This window comes from Martes martes, assembly GCF_963455335.1.
Source record: "Martes martes genome assembly, chromosome: X".
Taxonomy (NCBI): domain Eukaryota; kingdom Metazoa; phylum Chordata; class Mammalia; order Carnivora; family Mustelidae; genus Martes; species Martes martes.
The window spans coordinates 14,867,658-14,889,958 of record NC_137897.1 but is presented as its reverse complement, the minus strand read 5'-3'; the positions used below and the strand labels follow the sequence as shown (position 1 = coordinate 14,889,958).

Sequence of the window (22,301 nt, the reverse complement as noted above, 5' to 3'; positions counted from 1 at the left end):
TACAATTAGAAAATAAAATATGAAATAACTTTTAACCGTATGCAGTTGATTCTTTACGAACTGTTTGACTTTTTTTTTTTTTAACTATTTAAACTTAAGTTCATGAAGATGCTTTTCTGAAAACTAATCGTGATTGAGGGAAAATGTATACTTCATGTTTTATTTTTCTGTTTTTGGTTGGTTGATTTGAATGAATACATTCAGACTTCAAATATGGGGTTGCATTTTGTGGGTGAATGAGTTTGTTACAAACCTATGCAGAAGATGTTTTCTAATGGTAGATCAGTTCTTAATGACCTCAAATTGCCAAAATCACATTCAACAGACTTTATTTTTTGTACTGCAGAGACCCATGGATGAAGCAGATATCCTCTGGACAACTTGTTTACCGCCCTCCCCCGCCCCCAGCTTGCTCACTTTTTAAAAAATGTCTTTTCAGGGTGTCTGGGTGGCTCAGTCAGTTAAGCATCTACCTTCAGCTCAGGTCATGATCCCGGGTCCTGGAATCAAGTCCTGCATCTCCTGTATCATTCTCTCTGCTCAACAGGGAATCTGCTTCTCCCTCTCCCATTGCTCCTCCCCCCTGCTCATGCTCTCTCTCTGTCAAATAAATAAAATATTTAAAAAATAAATTAATTAAAAATAAAAATGTCTTTTCTGTTTGAATCCAGGCTTTGTTCAGTTCACAATTTGATAATGAGCAGATCAAAAAGTAGAGACAGAATCTGAGTTAAGTCCCTATACCTGATACTCCATTGCTCATTTGATCCACTGGAATATCAGGTATAGAATTAGTTGGATTTTTGCAAATTTAATAAAAATCAATGCATAGTTTTTATTTTAAATACCTTAGAAATGTAAGAATAACTTTTGTTAAGAAAGGTTATCTACCAGAAGCAAATACAGAAACTTGGTCTTTTTAAAAAGCCAACTTTTTTTAAAAAAAGATTATATTTTATTTGACAGAGATCACAGGTAGAGGGCGGGGAGGTGGGGGGGGAGCAGGCTCCCCATTGAGCAGAGAGCCTGATGTGGGGTTCAATCCCAGGACCCTGAGACCATGACCTGAGCCAAAGGCAGAGGCTTAACCCTCTGAGCCACCCAGGCACCCCTAAAAAGCCAATTTTATAGGGCACCTGAGTGGTACAGTTGATTAACTGTCTGAATCTTGGTTTCGGCCCAGGTCATGATCTTAGGGTTGTTAGCTCAAGCCCTGTATTGGGCTCTGTAGTCAGTAAGGAGTCTGCTTCAGGTTCTCTATCCCTCTGCCCCCTCACTTGTACTTGCTTGTATACACGCTCTATCTAAAATCTTTTTAAAGCCAGTTTTACTTAAGAATACCCCTGAGTGGGGCGCCTGGGTGGCTCAGTGGGTTAAAGCCTCTGCCTTCGGCTCAGGTCATGATCATCGAGCCCCCGCATCGGGCTCTCTGCTCAGCGGGGAGCCTGCTTCCCCCTCTCTCTCTGCCTGCCTACTTCTGTCAAATAAATAAATAAAATCTTAAAAAAAAAAAAAAAAGAATGCCCCTGAGTAGCAATAAATGTTATTAATCTCATTAAATCCAGCCCTTGAGTACACACCTTTTTAATATTGCATGTGACAAAGTAGAAAGTGCTACATAAAGCACTTCTGCATACCGTGAACAGTGTAATAGTTGTCTTGAGGAAAAACCCTTGTGTGATTGAGTTGCAAAAGCTGTATTAGCCACTGTTTTTCATGGAACACTTTTTTTTTTTTTTTTTAAAGATTATTTATTTATTTATTTATTTGACAGAGAGAGATCACAAGTACGCAGAGAGGCAGGCAGAGAGAGAGGAAGGGAAGCAGGCGCCCTGCTGAGCAGAGAGCACAATGCAGGGCTCGATCCCAGGACCCCGAGATCATGACCTGAGCCGAAGGCAGAGGCTTTAACTCACTGAGCCACCCAGGTGCCCCCATGGAACACCATTTTTACTTAACTGACAAACCTGGGTTTGTGGTTAACATTTTCTCCAGAATGGATGAGATGAGGCTGTTGCCCTAAGGGGAACTGGCAGAATTTGTTGGTGTTAATAAGATTTAAGCTTTTTAAGCAAAAATTAGAAGTTTTGAAAAACTAGGATCGATAGCTTTACAACTTCACAGTAAAGATTTTAGAGCTTAGTGATGGTATTAATGAATGACTTTAATATTAAAGGTGCTGACATTTGGAAGATCTTCATAGCTGAATCAACCAGTATTTTCTAAGTGATCAATGGATTTTAATGTAACAGAATGGAAAGAATATTGATTCAGTTTTAGATTCCACATTGCAGCTAACCTTGAAGAAATTACCGTAAGTCAAGATTGGGTGTAGTATCAAAAGAACATAACCGTTACCTGAAGGGGCTCTGAGAATGTTTCTCCCTTTTCCAACCACATTCCTGTTTTAACCAAAAGAACATACTACACATTAAATAGAAAAATAGATCTGAGACTCCTTTATTAAGCCAAACTGTAAAGAGATTGGCAGAAATGTGAAAATGCCACTGTTGATATTTTTGTTGTTACTTTTCTTTAGAACTATGTTATATTACAGCATCAGGTTAGTGAATTAATACTAAATATTTTTAAAATTTCTAATACAGCAATATTCATGGATATAGCCCACAAGTGAACTTGTCCTTTCAAGGAAAACTGTTGCCTATATTACATTTGCACTAGGAAGTAAAAATGTAAAAAGTTTTGGAAAACTTGGGGGTGCCTGGCTGGTTCAGTTGGTAGAACATGCCATTCTTGATCTTGGGGTCATGAATTAAAGCCCCAGGTTGGGTGTAGAGGTTATTTTTTTTTTTAGAGGTTATTTTTAAAACAAGTTTTGGAGGGGCACCTGGGTGGCTCAGTCATTAAGCGTCTGCCTTTGGCTCAGGTCATGATCCTGGGGTCCTGAGATCAAGTCCCATATCGGGCTCCCTGTACTCTGCAGGGAGCCTGCTTCTCCTTCTCCCTCTACCTGCCACTCCCCCTACTTGTGCACTCTCTGTCCCTCTGTCAAATAAATAAAATCCTAAAAAAAAGAAAAAAATGGAAATCAACAGGAAAAAGATAAGTAGACCAATAAAAAGATGGACAAGGATTGAATAGGCAACCAAGGAGCAGCTGGGTGGCTCAGTCGGTTAAGCTGCCTGCTCTGGACTTCGGCTCTGTCCTCTGCCAGGAGTCTGCTGAAGGATTCTCCCTCTCCCTTTGTCCCTCCCCCTGCTTGTGGGCTCTCTTTATATATAATAAATAAATACGTTTAAAAAAAGTAAACCAGAATGAATGACTAATCTATTTCTGATTTGTATACAGCTGCAATGAATAGATGTTGACGATTCCAGGCAAGGAAAAACAGTCATAGCTATTGTGCAATATCATTTATATAAATTAAAACCATGCATGTCTTCATTACACTATATATTTAGAAAATAGAGCTACAAAAATAAAATAGTGAAGTGCCTATGACTGGAGGAATGGAAGTGGGAATAGAAAGGAAAAAATAGAATGAAACCAGGATGAAATGCTATTCCGGCATGTCAGCAAGACAAAAGCTGAAGAGTTGGATTAATTATGAACTACTACCCAAGGTCTCTAAGGGAAAATGGGGGTCAGGGGCAGTGAAGATGGCTCCCATGCCCTAGTTAACTTGGCTCAATCTTACTTGGGTTAGAAACCTTTTTTTTTTTTTTTTTTTTAATAGCCAAGGGACCAGCTTGCACTTGTCCACTTTCCTGCTCATTTCTGTCTAAAGTCCCCTTCTGGCTTTCTCACCACAGTCACACCCTATTTCCTGTGCACCTTTGGGAGTGCCAACAACACGTTCATCATGTTTTTCTGCCACAAAGGGACTCTCCAAGCTTTTCACTACTAATTCAGATGCAGGTTCCTGAAAATTCAACTTTGGTGGGTTTTTAAAAATTCGTATAACTTACACATTGTGAAGTTCACCCATTTAAAATGTAAAATTTAGTGGGTTTTAGTATACTTATGGAGCCAACCATCACATAATCTAATTCTAGAATGTTTTTATCATCCTCAATAAAAATCTTGTACTCTTACTCAGCTTAATTCCGTGTTTTAATCAGGCATTTCTCCCTCCCCCAGGGGTGGGAGTTAAAACCTCAGAGGGCTGGTCACTGTCCAACAGAGAAATGTGCAGCCTGGCGCCCCACTGAGATCAGTTATCACTTGGCAGGCTGTACCTGGGTAAACACCTGGAAGCTTGAACTGGCGCAATGCAGACATCTTTTTCAGTATGTATGTCTTTGAGAAAGTGAGATGCTCATGACCTCCACTCCTGAGGCTACTACACGTTTAACAGTTTCTTCGAAGAGAGGTTGTCCTGGGGCGCCTGGGTGGCTCAGTGGGTTGGAGCTTCTGTCTTCAGCTCAGGTCATGATCCCAGGGTTCTGGGATCAAGCCCGGCATCGGGCTCTCTTGGGGCGGGGGTTGGGTGGGGTGGGGTGGGGAGCCTGCTTCCTCCTCTCTCTCTGCCTGCCTCTCTGCCTACTTGTGATCTCTGTCAAATAAATAAATAAAATATTAGAGAGAGAGGTCGTCCTCGCAGAGATTTCTCAACTGGGCATTGTTTCCGCCCCAGGAAAAAAGGAACCATAGTTTCTACGACTACACTCCTCTGCCCTGCCTGGGAGGTTGACCAGTGAGCTTACCGTAGTCCTGTCCTGGGTGGTGCACGTCTTGGCTGGGCTGAGGGAGAACCTAGCACCGGCTGCCCATCCACCTTGAAAACTGGAACCTGAATGTGCTTGGCCGGAGGGTCCTTCGGGCGTCTGCACCAGTGGCGCCTGCCTGAGGCCCTAGCTAGGAGCTGCTTCCAGAGCTGCAGTACTGAGCTTGAATGTGTGTGGACGCCTCGTGTGTGTGAATGTACGCAGGCTGTGTGAGGACGTGTGCCCACGGTGTGTGAGAACACGTGCGCACTGGGTGAACACGTCTGTGCACGTGGTATACGTGCACTGTGTTCGCAGCTCTGTCAGGATGCGTGCACAATGTGAGAAACTGCATCCTATGTATACAGTGCTTTGAGGGTGCACACACTGTGGGGAGGTGCATTTAACACTGGTGTGTACACACTACGTGTAAGCAGTCTATGAGGTATTATGTACACACCGTGTGTGCTTGGAGGACCGATGTGCACATCGAAAGTGCGCGCGGTTTGTGCGCCTGCTGTGAAAACTAGTGCGCATGCTGCATGTACACGCCGCCCGCCTGTGCGCTGTGAGGGCCGGTGTGCCCCTCACAGGTGCGCGTGCGCGGCGTGAGAACCGGCGCTCACTTCGCACGTGCACGCAGTGTGCGCACGCTGTGTGAGGCGGACGCGTGCGCATGCGGGTGCGCGCGGGTCCGGTGCGGCGCGGCGGTTCCGGCAGTGCGCCTGTGCAGCCCGCGCGTCCGGATGGAGCGCGGTGGCGGCTGCGGGGCTGGAGGCGGGACGGAGGGGGCTACGCGGGGATCCCCGCTCCCCGGGAAGATGGCCGAATCAGGCGCCGTCCGGACTTCCCCGCCCAACCACCGACCTTCAGGTAGGGCGCCAGGGGTGCGGCGGGCGCGTGGGGGCTTCAGGTACCCCCCGGGGGGGGCGGGGCGGACCCTCCGTGGGCCGCGCAGGGCAGCGGCTCTGGAGCGCGCGGGGCGGGGACGCAGCGCGGTGCTGGGCTAAACGCCCTTCTCCCGGCCCATGGTCAGCTAGGCACGGTATCCAGGGCCGCGACGCTCGCGGTGCCGGTGGCCTGGGCCCCTCTCAGGTGGCCTGAGTGAGTGGGAGCAGTTGGGGGTGGCTTAGGGTGGGTGGCAAGCATGTTTGGTGTGGGGAGTCTGGGCCCACGCTGGATGCCCCAGGGGTTCCGGGGGGGCCGGCCCCCTCTCGGGGAGCAGCCGGCGTGGGGGGCACTGGGGAAGGCTGAGCGGGCTCCAGGGGGTCGCCGGGGCCTGCGCGCTCGCCCACTCTGCGTCTTGGGAAATGCGCGCGAGCGGCAGCTGCCGCTGGCCCTGAAGGTGGCCCGGCTTCATGCTTCGCGGCATCCCGGGGGCAGATCCGGCACTTCACCTACTGGCCGCGGCGGACGGAGTGCCGGCGGGGCGCGAGCCCCGGGCCGGGTTCTCCCACCACCCGCAGGCGCTCCCGCAGGCCTCGGTTGCGCTGCCCAGGGCTCTGGACGGGCCGCAGGCCCCCTCAAGTGGCAGCGCGACCCCTGCGTCTCCCAGCCCGCGAGGCTGCTGCAACTGCTAGGAGATATGGAGGGCTGGTGCCCAGACGGGCTGCCCAAAAATGAGGGAAGCAGGGAGAAATTTTGAGGACATTTGGCAGAATTTTCGATAAGCAGGTCTCGCGTCTTCGACGTTCTGTAAAGTGGTTGCAGGTAGTGCGGGGGTGCAGGCAGCTTGGAAACCGATTTCCTGCTGTTTTTCCTGGCAACACCCCTTTTTTTTTTTTAAGTTAATGTGACCTATTTTTAAAACATTTTTTACGTAGTATAACATGCATACCACAAAAGCGCAGATCTTAATTTAAGTATATGATTCGAAGAATTATCGCATAGTGAAGATATGAATATTTTATATGAAGTGAACCAAGGAAGAGAAAGAAATCAAGAGAAATAGTCATTATTCACTTAAAACATGCTTTTCATGGTAGGTGGGAGGTATTTTCTCATTGGGCCTTCATTTACATCGTTCATAGGAGGAGGTGGCTTAAGTCTTTCCCAGAATGCGTTTCTCATCATGCATTTTTTTAAGGCAGAATTTAACCAATATCACACGTTAGTGATATAAATACTATAAATAGGTACACTTCTGTTTTCATTCTTTTTGCTTACTTTGAGAAACTCAGGTATGTCTGCTAGGGAAGAACCCAGAACCCACTAACCCACCCACCCATCAGAATCAGCCTTGAAGGGAGGGAGACCTAGCAGAAGAAAATATCAAAAAGGTTGTTGAAGTTTCCAGTTTTATTTGGGACTTTAAATAATAGGTTATTTCCACTTTTTAAGGGCAGGGAGGAGCTTTTTGGTTGGGCTTGCAGTTTATCTGTGAGATTTAAATTTCTTCGAAGGAACTTAATAAAGGGGCATTCTACTGAGCTCTAGTGGGGAACTTTAATGAATTCTCTACTGATGTTAAGATTAGCTTAAAGCTGTTTTCCTTTACTTGAAATTGGAACCATAGAAAGACATGTGAAGGTTTAAAATACTACACTTATGGGACGCCTGGGTGGCTCAGTGGGTTAAAGCCTCTGCCTTCAGCTCAGGTCATGATCCGAGGAGATGGAGCCCCGCATCAGGCTCTCTGCTCAGCAGGGGGCCTGCTTCCTGCTCTCTCTCTGCCTGCCTCTCTGCCTACTTGTGATCTCTGTCAAATAAATAAATAAAATCTTTAAAAAAAAATAAAATACTACACTTACATGCATTATGGTTGGTGTGGAAAAATTAGGAGTGTTCAATTTAGGGACCAGGTAGTACCATGGTTTGTTCTTTTGAGGGCTAGTGAGGCCAGATACTTGGAAAAATAATGTCATTCTCAGTAAAATCTGAATTATTGACGTTTTATTATAATCCATCTGGGATGCTGATCATTCTTGGTTACCCAGAGGCCTTATCATTTGGGATCCATTCTTAATGAGATTCAGCCCGCACATCTAGGCGATCCGAATTGATGAGTGGTTTTCAGAGCTGATGTAGAAGGTGACTAGGGAATACCTCTGGTGGTTTCCTTTAACAGCAGGTTCTTCCAATATTGAAATCCTGTGCATTCCCATTACCGTACACCAGTGATGCCTTTTTTTCTTTCCTTTTATTCACCCGCAGGATGGAAATTAGCAAATGCACTGTTCTTTCTAGTGCTTTGTTGTAGGCACTGTTTAGTGACGAGCAAGCCCCTGTTGCTTGGATCTGCTTAAATACCTTTAGCCAATAGATAGACTCACTGGATCTCAGCTGTCAGACGGTCTCAATGTTACCCAGATCCTGTGCTCCTCTCAGCCTGAAATGCCCCCTTCTTACCTTTTCCCATTCCAGGGTTCACTTCCTCTAGGCTCCTCTCAGTCAGAATTAAGGAACTTCCTCTTGTCTGTGCCTGTGACATCTTCAGCGAAACACTCTCATTCTGCCTCTTACATTAACCAGCTAGCTCCTCTCAGCAGGCATCCCTGAGTGTCCCCTGTAAGCCAGACCCTGTGCTGGTGACTGCTGCTGCTGCTGGAGCCGAGTAGATTGAGCCGCAGAAGGCCTGAGGGTGAATGCCACCTCGCCACTTTCCTCAGTCTCACGTCAGGGAAGTTATTTGACATCTTGAGCTTCAGTTTTCTCACCTTTAAAATGGGCTTAAGAACAACGTGGGAGACAGAAGCACTGCTTTGAGGAAGGAATTAGTATCTGTAAAGCAGTGCCTGACATACAGTAAGTACTCAAGCCGGTTAGCAGTTACTTCCTATTATATCATCGGCTTGGGAACAAGGTCTAGGTTATAGGTACCTCTCTCAGTTCCACCTGGTACAGGAACACAGTAAGTCTAAAACTGATGTTTAACAATTGCATTATGCTGGGAGCAGCTACACTGGGTCCAGCTTTCAGTAAATATTCATGAATTGGACGGAAGCGATGTGTTGGTGGAGTTTGTGGTAGTGGAATTACAAAACATGTTTCCTAAGACCTGTTGAGTTTTCTGGTACATTTGATGGGTGAATGTTGTTTATTGAGTTGAACTCATTTCCCCCATTGTTCCCTGGTAAGAAGAGCATTGCTCTGACAAAGAATGAGGTTCCCTTTTGTCCTTCCACTTGGAAATTTTCCATCCCCTGCCCTAGATCAGGAGAAAGTAGGGGTGCACACTGGAAGGTCAGGAGACCCTCCTGCAGGGGCCAAAGTAGGGTGGGGCTGCTTAGGAAAGGCTGAGAGTAGGTCCCCAAGAAATCAGAATTCTTCATCCTTTTCCAAAATTGTACTTAAGACTATTCTTGAATGCTCAATTCTTCTTTTTTTTTCAAAGATTTTATTTATTTATTAGACAGGCAGAGAGGCAGGCAGAGAGAGGGGGAAGCAGGCTCCCCGCTGAGCAGAGAGCCCGATGCGGGGCTCGATCCCAGGACCCTGGGATCATGACCTGAGCTGAAGGCAGAGGCTTTAACCCACTGAGCCACCCAGGCGCCCTACTGCTCAATTCTTTTTTATAAGACTTTTCTGTAATCTCTACACCCGATATGGGACTTGAACTCACAACTCTGAGACCAAGAGTTGCATGTCCCACCAACTGAGCCAGCCAGGCACCCTGAACACTTGGATTCTAAAACTGCTTGGACCTCATCTGCCTTTGGCACAGGTCATGATCTCAGGGTCCTGGGACTGAGTCCCACATCTGGCTCCCTGTTCAGCGGGAAGTCTGCTTCTCCCTCTGCCTGCCATTCCCCCTGCTTGTGCGTGCTCGCGCACTCTCGCGCGCTCGCTCGCGCGCTCGCTCTCGCTCTCTCTATCTCTGTCAAATAAAATCTTAAAAAAAAAATAAAACTGCTCGGACCTAAGAAGAGCAAGTTGAGTTTGTGCATGCATATTAAACATCTCAGGTCCTGTCGGCATTAGGAAGGATCCACAGGTCATGAGGAAAAGACACAAAGTTGTGTTTGATCTGGGACTTCTGGCCTTGTTTAGTGATGGCACTATGGGACTTGGACTTGGTAGGAACTTCAGGGCAAATCACTGAAAGTCTGCCTGACCATCAGTGGTTTCTCTACTGATGTCCCGACACTGGTGACACAAGTAGTCAGTCTTTCATTTCTATTTCTAGCCCTTCTTCCTCTCCAGGATTAAAAGATGTTATCCTCTTATTCGGCTGCCCCATCTTCTGGGGAATTTTTTTTTTTTTTAAAGAACATCTCATCTTTTGTAGGAATTACATGGATTGACTTATAAAACAAGGATATTCAGGGTTGATTTGAGCAAGAAGAGATGGGGACTTCTGGGAGATGTTGGTGCACAGTCTGGTGGGCCTTGTTGGGAAGATTTAACAGGATATAACTCAGAATGCGCTCAGCTCCTAGGATAATGCTGATGATGATACTGCCTGGTTTTGGGGGACTATTGGTGTGCTGCATTAGCTCTGGCAGCAGTCTGAGGATTTGAAAACTTTCCCAGGAAGTGGCTGTGGTTGGGGGTAGCTGCTTTTGGGAGACTGTGGCCTGGAAGAGATTGCCCACTGCCCATCTCAGGTGACCTCCTTCAAATGTGGAGTTGGCACCTGAGGCTCTGGGGTAGGCTAAGCTTTGGGATCCCCCTCATCCACCTCTGGGGTCTGTCCGAGTGTAGGCCTTTATTTGCTTTTCTTTCAGGAAGCATTTTTGTTATCATTTTGCCTAGGAAGTTTTCCTCTTTTTAAAAGCCATGTGATTAGCAGAGTTCAGGATGTGGCTTAAGCAGCAGGAAGCCAGGTATGATTGAGCTGCACAGCCGTCAGACAGCCATGCCAAATTCCCATGATCCTTTGGAAGAGCAGGGTCTGTCTTCAGGGTCCACAGCTCCTGGCTGGCGCTGAGTTCATTCACTGTCTGCAAATACCTGCTTTTCCTCTTGATCCCGAATAGGCTGGCATCTTTTAGCGCCGAACAACCCTATGGAATGCTTCTTGCTCCTTTGTCATCTCCACCCTCTTCATTTTTACTTTACTATGTGGTAGTAACTTTGTGAGACATTGTTTATATACTATACATTTCACCCTTTTAAAATTCACAATTCAGTGATTTTCTGTACTTTCACAGAGTTGTACAGCTATCACCATAGCCAAATTTAGAACATTTTCATCACCCCACAGAGAAACCCCATACCCATCATTCCCCATTCCCCATTCCCCCTCACCGCCCTCCCCCCAGGTGCGGGCAGCCACCCGTCTACTCTGTCTCTGTAGAGACCTCTGCGGTTCTGCCACGGCAGTCTTCAGCCTTTGGTGCAGACACAGACGGTTCTTGCGCGGCAGTCCTTGGGTGGGTGTCCGTGTGTCAGAGGTTTAGAAACCATCATTCTGCAATCTCCATCTTTCAGGTCCAATACTTGTTTCACCACAAAGTCTTGCTTTTCTACCATCTGTGCATTCTGCTGCTCAGGGCCTGCAAGGCGGTGGAACCTGACTGTAACCCCCCTCCCAGACAGCCTGCAGTTACACACCACACATGTGTTCATTTTAGCTCCTCAAAGGCTAACAGCTGCCAATTGTTTAGCACTTAGGTGCCAAGCACCATTATAAGCACTTGTCATACATTATTTTACTTTATTCCTTACAACCACTCTTTACACTGGTTTTTTTTCTGTTTCTATCCTCATTTTATTTTATTTTTTTAAAAAAGATTTTATTTATTTATGTATTTGTCAGAGCGAGCGAGCGCACAAGCAGGAAGAGTGGCAGGCAGAGACAGAGAGAGAAACAGGCTCCCTGACAAGAAAGGAGCCCGATGCGGGACTCGGTCCCAGAGCCCTGGGATCATGACCTGAGCCGAAGGCAGAGGCTTTAACCCACTGAGCCACCCAGGCATCCTTATCCTCATTTTAGAGATGTTTCAATTCTCTATTGCTGTGTAGCAAACCATTTCAAACTTACTATTTCTCACGATTCTAGGGGTAGGTTGGGCTCAGTTGAGTGGTTTTTCTGTTCCATGTGGTGTCAGCTGGAGTTCCTGTCAGCTGGGAGCTCACTTCGGTTTGTAACGTCCAACATAGCCTGTCATGGGCCTGGTAGCTAATCACAGGGAGTCAGTCCTGGACTTCTCACAGCGTCGCAGCTGGGCTTCAGCAGCGAGGAAGCAGAAGTTGCTAGTTCTCTTAAGGCTTGAGCTTGGAAGTCCCAGAATGTCACTTTTCCTGCATTCAGTGGTGAAAGCAAGTCACAAGGCCAGCCAAATTCAAGGGGAGGGAGCGCCTGGGTGGCTCAGTGGGTTAAAGCCTCTGCCTTCGGCTCAGGTCATGATCCCAGGGTCCTGGGATCGAGCCCCACATCGGGCTCTCTGCTCAGCAGGGAGCCTGCTTCCTCCTCTCTCTCTGCCTGCTGCTCTGCCTACTTGTGATCCATGTCTGTCAAATAAATAAAATCTTAAAAAAAAAAAAAAAGACTGTATAAGGGGCGCCTGGGTGGCTCAGTGGGTTAAAGCCTCTGCCTTTGGCTCAGGTCATGATCCCAGGGTCCTGGGATCAAGCCCCACATCGGGCTCTCTGCTCAGCAGGGAGCCTGCTTCCTCCTCTCTCTCTGCCTGCTTCTCTGCCTACTTGTGATCTCCGTCTGTCAAATAAAAAAAATAAATAAAATAAAATCTTAAAAAAAAAAATTCAAGGGGAGGGAGCCAGACTCCACCTCTTGATGTGAGGAGTGGTGAGCACCCACTGGTAGAGGATGAATCTCCTTTTTTGGAGATTCTCTACTGCAACAGGTGAGTATGCTGAATGTAAGACAGCGTAAGTAATTTGCTCAAGGTCATACAGTAAGTGGCGAGGCAGTGTGTTTGACTCCAGAGTTAAGTATTTTTTACCTTCATGCCACATGTGCCTTCCCAGGTAGATGATAACAAACTCTTCTCGCAAACACTCCAAGCGAGCTCCCGGCTTGCTGCAACTCCAGCTGACACATCTTCTGTACCCCTCTCAAGATCTAACTCAGTACTCTAGGTCCACATTTTATAAGGATTTTTTGTGCCTTTTCCTTAGTATACAGTTTTTCTCCTCAAAGGTAATGACCCACATTTCTTAGAATTACAGCAAAAATTTTATAGCTTAAAATGCTTAGAGGAAGAAAATTTCCATTTAACAGGATTTCTGGCTTGCCAGGAATTAACTTCCTACTCTCTCTATGCCAGCCTTCATTGTTGGGCTCTGAAAGATCACCCTAGTACACTTTTCTGTCTTAGGACACTGTTGGGTATGACTGAGGATTGCAGTTCTTGGGTCATCACTGCAGAAGGCCTGTGAAAGATTCTCTTACACTCTAGGCCAGTGTGTCTCAAACTCATTCTGGTGAACAGTTTGTTTTTTGTTTTTTGTTTCTGATTCCCAATTTGTTATTGACCAATATCTTGGCAAAATAAAATGAAAAAGACTTACTAGAAAAATAAAATGTAAAGGAAGGACATGGAAGATATGACTCCTGATTTTTAAATATTAGATAAGATATTAGATTCCACAGTATCAGTGGATATTAGATTAGTCTGTCAAATTGCTATAAATGTTTCTAAATGCATGCTCTCAATTTATGTCCTTATTTTAAATGATAACAATGTAAGGAGACTGGCACCCATCCATGGGCCACACTCTGAGTACCTCTGCCCTGGGCCAGCATTTCCCAAAGGGTGTGGTACACAAGAGGGTTTTAGGTTACATATGCACAGATTTATCTTTTCAATTTTAGGCTAATAGTTGTGTGGATTTTTTAAATGGTATTATAAATATGTAACTAGTACATCAAACTGTAGTTTCATGAGTATTTTTCAGAATGAGTAGAAAATGAAAAGAACTCAGTTTAAAGAAAAAATAGTAATAGTATGGGTTGGTGCTGGATAATACAAATAGAATGCTAGCTGTATATATAATCTTAAATTTTCTAACAGCTACATTTGAAAAAGTAAAAAAGAGAAAGGTGAAATTAATATAATACAGTTTAATCAGGGGCACCTGGGGGGCTCAGTCAGTTAAGCATCTGCCTTTGGCTCAGGTCATGATCCCAGGATCCTGGGATCGAGCCCCATGTCAGGCTCCCTGCTTCTCCCTCTGCCTCTCTCTCTCTCAAATAAATAAATAAAATCTTTTTAAAAAATAGCGCTAAGAAGGAAGTTAAGCCAGTATATCTACCACACCAACCCAGGTTCTACACTGGTGGACTTGCTAAGCCAACAGTTAATTTTTTTTTTTTAGGACCTATTTATTTATTTATTTGAGAGAGAATGAGAATGCAAGTGGGGGGAGGGCCAGAGAGACAGACAGAATCCTCAAGCAGACTTCCCACTGAGCAGGGAACCTGATTCAGGGCTCTACCACAGGACCCTGAGATTATGACCCAAGCTGAAATCCAGAGTAGGCCACTTAACTGACTGAGTCACCCAGACTAGCCAACCAGTAGTTCAAGACTTGATGTCAAAGACAGAGAAGGACCAACTGCTCAGGAGGAAGACAGCTTAGTCTGGGCAAGGACTTGTCCTGCAGGCCCTGAAAGTGAGTGCTGGCTAACCAGCCCTGCCCAGCGAAGTCCGTTTATAGCCAGTGCCAGCTCTCTCACATAATCAAACCCAGGACATAGGGATGGGACCAGCCTGTGAATTCACTGGAACTGCCCAGTAATGTGGTCTCCAGAGTCTGTCCTGTCAACCAGTAGGAACCTGTTGATCATAATGAGCAAGTGACTTCTGTAAACTGGTCCTAGGAAGACACAATACCAACTCTGGGTATAAATGACCAGACCTGACCTCACAGAGCCCATCCTAACCCAGTGGATTCCCCACAGGACCCTGACATTGAACTTGGGAGATCCTGAGCTAGTTAATACTGCTGTCTCCTCCCATCTTTCTAGCAATGTCATACCGTGCTTTCCATTGATAACAGCTTAATAATTACCATAAAGTCAGGCCCACCTGCTTTCCACCGCCTGTCAAGTCACCAAGACAACATTTTGTGTGAGGACCTTACCACTTGGCCACGTTGGAGAAAGCAAATGCTGCTTCTTCCTTCAGGAGCCTGGGGATTAAGCCTGTTTTGCCTTATTGTAGGGGAGACCATTTTATCAAAGCATCTTTCCATTTCCATTATGCCTACCCACGTTGGACTGAATACCACAGCACACATTCATACCACTCTTGACAGCACTCAATACCATTGTACCCTTTGTGACCATGGTGTCATTCCTGCAGCAGAAGAACTTTCTGCCATGATGGAAATGGTCTAGATCAGTGAGTCCTGTCCAATATGCTAGCCACTAGTCACAGTTGGCTCCTGAGTACTTGAAATGTGACCAGTCCAAACAGAGACGTGCTGAAAGCATAAAATATATACTGGTTTTGGAAGACTCAGTGCAAAGAATACATTGTGAGATCTCTTATGAATAATTCTTTGTATTAATTACGTGTTGAAATAAGCGTATTTTGGGTAAACTGGGTTAAATACATTTTAAAAAAATATTTATTTGTTAGAGAGTGCGCCTGTGCACACAAGCAGAAGCAGCAGCAGGCAGAGGGAGAAGCAAGATCCCAGATGAGCAAGGAGCCCCAGAAGCTTAACCGGCTGAGGCACCCAGGCGCCCCTTAGCTCTATTTTTCTATTTATTTCTGCTCTATTTTACATAAGCAGAAGGAGGGCATAAATGAGTGCCTGAAATTAATAAATACAGAGCAGGAAATGCCCTTGTAGCTTGAGTCTTTTATCAGGCACCTAAAGTCCTTAATTAAACAGTGCTTTGTGTCCTTGTTTCAGAACACCTTAATGTGTGCCCTTAACTCGCAATAACCATCCGAATTGTAAACTGGACAGAATGGGATTCTCCTGGGCTTATTTTTTAACCACCTGCCCGCCCCCTCCCAAGATTCCTGTCCTCTTCCTTGAGCACTTGGGTCTGCTCTCCACTTAACCAGAGAAGGAACCGTCCTTGTGCCTGGGAGTGGTTTCGCCACTTAGGAGTTTTTGCTCTCTTCTACCTTAATTGTTTGTGTTGGGTTCTTGGGAGCACTTATCAAGGGTGACAGTTGGTGATGAAATATTATGATAGCCTTCAGTGGAAGCTTTCCTTCCCCTTGGATGACTTTTCCCCCAGTGGAGATACGTGTTATGAACAAAATTTAAGTGATCATTGTCATTAGCTAGGTAACCAGTATTATTTAAGCTGTTTTAGTTATATCTTCAGACTGTAAGCTGTCTTCTTAAAATTACTAATTCTGCTTGTAGTTTTTTTCTTAATTTAATTTTATTTATTTATTCAGAGAGAGAGAGATCACAAGTAGGCAGAGAGGCAGACAGAGAGAGGGCAGGAAGCAGGCTCCCCGCCGAGCAGAGAGCCCAATGTGGGGCTCGATCCCAGGACCCTGAGATCATGACCTGAGCCGAAGGCAGAGGCCCAACCCACTGAGCCACCCAGGCGCCCCTGCTTGTAGTTTTCTTACTGCAAAACATGTTTCTGCTTTCCTTTTCCCCTCTCCTCACCCACCTAAATTTCCACTTAACTTGATTTTGTTTTTGTCAGTCATAAATTATTTCTAAAGAATAATTGCTTCTTATTAATGGTCCATTAATTTCCACATATCCCTAATCTTCTGGGATGAGATTAGCTCTTCTTATAGTAGAATGGTCAAGAAAGCAGAATGTGGACTGTTTAACTCTACCCTGTTAGCTTTAATTTCTTAGTTGTCTTTTACTTTCTCTCAGTTTTGACTGAGGAACTCCAGAAGACTTGGTGCCTTTCTATTAAGGAGTACTGAATGTCCTTTGTGGTACATAATTTCACCTTTATTAGTTAAAAATTAAAAGGATTTTTGCCACTTGGGAATGTAAAGAAGATTTCAGAGTGAAATCTTTTTTTTTAAATATTTCATTTATTTATTTGACAGAGATCACAAGCAGGCAGAGAGGCAGACAGAGAGAGAGGAGGAAGCAAGCTCCCCACTGAGCAGAGAGCCCGATGCGGGGCTTGATCCCAGGACCCTGAGATTACGACCTGAGCCGAAGGCAGAGGCTTTAACCCACTGAGCCACCCAGGCGCCCCCAGAGTGAAATCTTTTAAGCATGTATTTACTTTAGAGAGAGATGGTGGGGAGGGACAGGAGAGAGAGCCCTACGCAAGGCAGTGTCTCCACTGCAAGATGTCAAAACCTAGCCAAAACCAAAAGTCAGATGCTTAACCACTAGCACCACCCAGATGCTCCTAGAGTGAATGCCTCTTATAATTAGGCCAGTTCAAGCAGGAGATACCACATTCAAGGACCAGGGCTATCTAATAGAACTTTCCATGAGGATGGAGATGTTCTACATCTGCTCCACATGGTAGCCATCAGCCACCGTGTGGCTGTGGAGCACTGAGGAACTGAGTTTTTTTTATTGTATTTGATTTTAGATGATTTAAATTAAAATAGCCACATGTGGTAGTGGCTCCTGAATTGGACTGTGCAGTTAACTAAATGTTGACTAACCTTGCCATATGAGGATCAGAAATGAGGAATAAGTTTCAGGCCTTAAACGAGTTGCTTAAAACTCATCTATTCTTGGTTTCTCCTCTACAAGCTGTGGTATTTGGTTGTTGTTATTCAATCACTCTCAGATGTGCACAAGCCATCAAGTACAGAACCCAGAAGTTACCTCCTGTGGTTCATATCAGATCTGTAGGGCCATAATGGGATCTAGTACCCAAGACTTATTTCTGGCTCCTGGTGGCCCTGGGGTGCCCGTGATCAGCCAGCTCCTCTCTGTCCCTGCCATATTTTTGGCTATACAGATTGGTGGGAGGATAAATTGGATTGACTTAGAAGGCAAACCAAACCCTTAGCTGTATAGGATTTGGGTGGCCTGTGGGGAGAACTTTTCCAGTGAGAGACTGGCAGGGACTGAGACCATAGGCTTAGGCCAAAGAACCCTGTGGTAGAAGGTGATGTTGGTGAGGGCATTTGGGGGCATTGGGCAGCACGCTGAATGAGTCATGTTCCCTCTTCTCTAGGATGTAATCAGTCAAGTAGGTAAGCCTTACCTCTCTTGTTCCAGCTTGTTCCTTACAAACTGTGGCCACAGGTGTTGGCCCATGAGAAAAACTCAGTTGCTTGTCTGTAAGATGGTACACTAGGAAATCTGATTGGTGCTTTCCAGCTCTTGAGATAACTGTGTTCCTCCACTGCCAGCTCAGGAGGCAAGGGGAAGGGTATTTGTCTTCACCCTTTTGTTATGGGGATCACCAGCCAAGTAGGCTTGGAGCCAGCAGACTTACCACATTTCTCCTTAACCTCCCCCATTACAACCAAGTAGGGATTTCTGCCCCCTTTATCTCTTATGACCCCATCAATATTGCCTGTGTTAGACCTGTCATCTGGGGCCTGACCATTATTACAAGAGCCTTAGAGGTCTCTGTCCCTCCATCCAGGTCACCCTCCTGTCATGGATTCATCTTATCACTCTCTTACCTAACCTCCTCTGACATCTGCCTAGCATGAGCATAGTCTAGACTACTGATAAGACAGGTGTGTTTAAATGGGGCTCCCACCTACCCTTTCAGCCCCCTTTCTCTGGCCAGCACACTCTGTACACCACCACCACCCCCGCACCTCCCTGCTCATGGCCATGCTCTTCCCTGTGCCCAGAATTCCCTTCCTCTCTGTATCTGCCATGTTCATCCTTTAGTACTTGTCTCACATCTCACTTCCTCCCTGAAGCCTTCCCTGACCACGTACTTTTGGTAGATTTTTCTTTTCTCCCCCATTTCTGTTTTGGTGTTGATAATGTTAATCCAGGTAAATCAGATCATGTGCAAATAAACTTGGGGTTGGCATTTGTAAACTAAAGTATACAGATCTTAGACATACAGTTTGATGAGTGTTTTCTTATACACCTATATAACCAGCTCAGATCAAAAAACGTTTCCAGCACCTAGAAAGCTTCCTCATGCCCCCTCCTAGACAGTGGCCCCCAAAGGGAACCATTTTTCTCACCTCTTTTTTAAGGATTTATTTATTTATTTATTTGAGAGACAGAGAGAACTGCGTGTGGTGGGGAGGAGCAGAGGGAGAGGGAGAGAGAAACTCAAGCAGACTCCACACTGAGCATGGAGTGCTACACAGGGCTCACTTTCACCACCTAGGAGGTCATGACCTGAGCTGAAATCATGAGTATCACGAGTCAGACGCTTAACTGACAGAGCCACTCAGGTGCCCCCTCACCTCTTTTCACTGTGGTTTAGTTTTGTTTATTTTTGAGCTTTGTTAAAATGGATTCATATAGCATGTCCATTTTTATTATGGCAAAGTATATATAATCTAAAACTATTTTAGCAGTTTTTAATTTCGTTGGCATTAAGGACATTCACATTGTTGAGCATCCATCACTGCCATCCATCTCCAGAACCTTTTCATCAAGTATATACTTTTTTTTTTTAAAGATTTTATTCATTCGGGGCGCCTGGGTGGCTCAGTGGGTTAAAGCCGCTGCCTTCGGCTCAGGTCATGATCCCAGCGTCCTGGGATCGAGCCCCACATTGGGCTCTCTGCTCAGCAGGGAGCCTGCTTCCTCCCTTCTCTCTCTGCCTGCCTCTCTGCCTACTTGTGATCTGTCTGTCAAATAAATAAATAAAATCTTAAAAAAAAAATTTTATTCATTCATTTGAGGGGGAGAGAGAGAGAGAGAGAGCAAGCAAGAGTACCAGCAGGTGGAGGGCCAGAGGGAGAAGCAGACTCCCCGTTGAGCAAGGAGCCTGACCTGGGGCTCGATCCCAGGACCCCAGGATCATGACCTTAGCCAAAGGCAGACACTCAAGCGACTAAGCCACCCAGGCACCCCAAGTATATGCTTTTGAAACTGGTTTTTTTCATTCAGTGTTATGTCTATAAGAGTCACCCATGTTGTATCTATCAGCAGTTCATTTACTTTTATTTCTGAGCAGTATTACATTGCGTGACTACTACTATAGTTTGTTTTATCCATTCTTTTGCTAATAGACACATGGGTTATTTCCAGCTTCTTATTCTTTTGACTAAAACTGCAATGACCATGCTTGTGCACATTTCTTGGTGCCCATACAAAAGCATTTCTATTGCTCGTGTATGCCTAGAAGTGCAATTGCAGGGTCATAAGGTAGGCATATGTCTAGCTTTAGCTGATAGTGCCAAACTGTTTTCAAAGAGTTGGAAGCAGTTTATTATTGTTGTTTTAATAAATTACCACAAGTGTAATGGCTTGTAGCAACTGAATTTATTATCTTATAATTCTAGAAGTCAGAAGTCCTAAAATACATGTCAGTAGAACCTTTCTGGGGGCTGTAAGGTGAGAACCCATTTCCTTGCCTTCTCCATCCGGCTTCTAGAGGCTGCCTGCATTCAATGGCTCCTCACTCCTTTCTCTGTTGTCAAGGGCAGCAGCAGGGAAGTGTCTTCCAGTATCTCTCTCTCCAACTTCTGGTTTCATCGTCATATCTCCTCTCTCACCCTCACTCTCCTGCCTCTCCTGTGATTGCTTTGGGCCCACTTGGAAAATCCTGGATAATCTCCCCATCTCAAGAACCGCTACTTTGTCACATCTGCAAAAGCCTTTTTGTCACATAAGGTAACATTTTCACAGATTCCAGGGATTAGGACTTAGACTTCTTGGCAGGGGATGAGGGAGAAGGCATTATTCTACCTACCACATGGCTGTGCCATTTTGCATTCCCATCAGGAAAGCATCAGAGTTTCAGTTCCTCCACATCTTTGTCAGCTTTTGGTATTGTCAGTCTTTTTAATGTTAGCCATTCTGATGGGAATGTAGGGGTACATCTACAGCTACCATCTTCAGACAGTATGTCCTCATTTGCTGTGATACAGCTTTATTGCAACTTCACAGGAGATACTGCTCCTTGGATGGTAAATAATGACTGAGGGCATTTTTTAATAGAGAAGTGAGCAGAGCTGAACATGTAAATGAAAGCCTGTGCTTATGGTCCCATCTGTGGCTTGAAGTAGAGTTTCTCCCAAATAAAAAGTAGGACCAGAGCAGATAATCTGGTTTCTAACTTTTGCATGCTGTTGTCTTTCCCAAGATAGATAATCTATAAGTGAGTAATGCTGTAGAAGGAGATGTGGGCCTCAACTCCTGAGGGCGTTGGTTGGAAATGACTTCACCTTATATGTAAATGAGAGGGGAATGCAGTTCCAGCAGGCAGTCTTCTGGGGAGTCTGATCTTGGACCTTAGCAGTGTCTGGTTTTCCTTTTCCCTGGATTCTGCTCCAGTATAGCAACACACTGCAGCTTCTGGCTTGCAGAAGGACTGGAAGGTGAGTGGGGTTTCTTGATCTCAAGGAATGTAATGTGTGTAGACTTAAACCCACCTTGAAGACTTGAGGCTGGAATTTCTGAGGAAGGTGAAGCCAGAGTAGAAAAGAATTTCTAATGCCCCTGGACACAGAGCGGTGGGTACAAGTGCCTTGACACTAGGGAGATAAACCTGGAAGGAGGGATTAGTAGTAGACAAAAGGCACACAGGATTGTGGCTTCCTTTGGGAAGATTCTAATATGAGTAACTGTTCTCTTGTTCTTGTTTGTTCCCAGTATCCTTTGCTGGGCACACCCCTGGTTTCATGAGGGCTATAAGGTTTCAGGGCCTCAGTTTTATCTTTCCAGGCCACCAACATGTTGGCAGCATTCCTACGACTTGGCATTACTTTGACCCTGTGGGGTGTGACGTGTGTGAGAAAAATGTTGCTATGGATGTGGCAGAGGACTTCTTTGGCGCTCACGAGAAAACCTCTCTGTCACCAAGAAGACCTGATTTGTCAGAATTTAGATCATAAAGGAGTTGGTCGGGGCACCTGGGTGACTCAGTGAGTTAGGCCTCTGCCTTCGGCTTGGGTCATGATCTCAGGGTTCTGGGATCGAGCCCTGCATCGGGCTCTCTGCTCAGCAGGGAGCCTACTTCCCCCTCTCTCTCTGCCTGCCTCTCTGCCTGCTTATTATCTCTCTCTCTCTCTCTGTCAAATGAATAAATAAAATCTTTAAAAAAATAAAGGAGTTTGTCTTTTGAGAAAAATACTAGCTCAGGGTAGGAGTTACTGTGTTGGGCCTATGCTGGGGTTATTGGTCCCTGTTGAGACATACTAACAATGTCACAGCTTTAACGATTTGCGTAAGTACACATGTGATTCACAGGATAATCTTCAGTCAAGCCAGCCATCCCAGAATGGAGGCATGCCTGGGCCTTGGGTGGTGTGGACAACACACACACCGAGAGGACTGGGATAGGCTGAACAGAGTCATGGCTATGTTTATGGAGTCCCTGTGACTTCCTGGATGTCTTCGCCTCTCTGCCTGATGTATCTGAGTTTTGGAAAAGTCATGTGGCTGCATTCCTGCTGAGAACTGATCTTCCCACACTCAGACCAAGGACCTGGCCTTTTGGAGTTCCCCTCTGTTGACTCCAGGTCTGGAGGGGATCTTGAGAGAAAACATGGGGGTACTGTAAGCAGGTGCATGTTAAATTTTTCCAGGACAGACAGTAGATCTTTGCTTCACATTCTCTGAGGCTGGAGGGGCACCCCTTACCTCATACGTCAAGAAGTCCTTTATGTTCATATAGACCTCTCTCCTCTAAATGCCTCTTCTCTTGCTTTGCCCTATGTG

The 22,301-nt window shown here is 45.6% G+C and overlaps 1 protein-coding gene across 1 annotated transcript in view; it reads left to right on the top strand.

Moving 5' to 3' along the window:
- Positions 1-5,413: 5,413 nt before the first annotated feature.
- MAP7D2 (MAP7 domain containing 2) overlaps positions 5,414-22,301 on the top strand; it is a gene marked incomplete at its 5' end in the record, with an annotated part of 98,906 nt that continues 82,018 nt past the window's right edge. The window contains one exon of the mRNA XM_080795785.1: positions 5,414-5,540. Coding sequence (XP_080651911.1) covers positions 5,414-5,540 — 127 coding nt within the window. The remainder of the gene's footprint in view (positions 5,541-22,301) is intronic.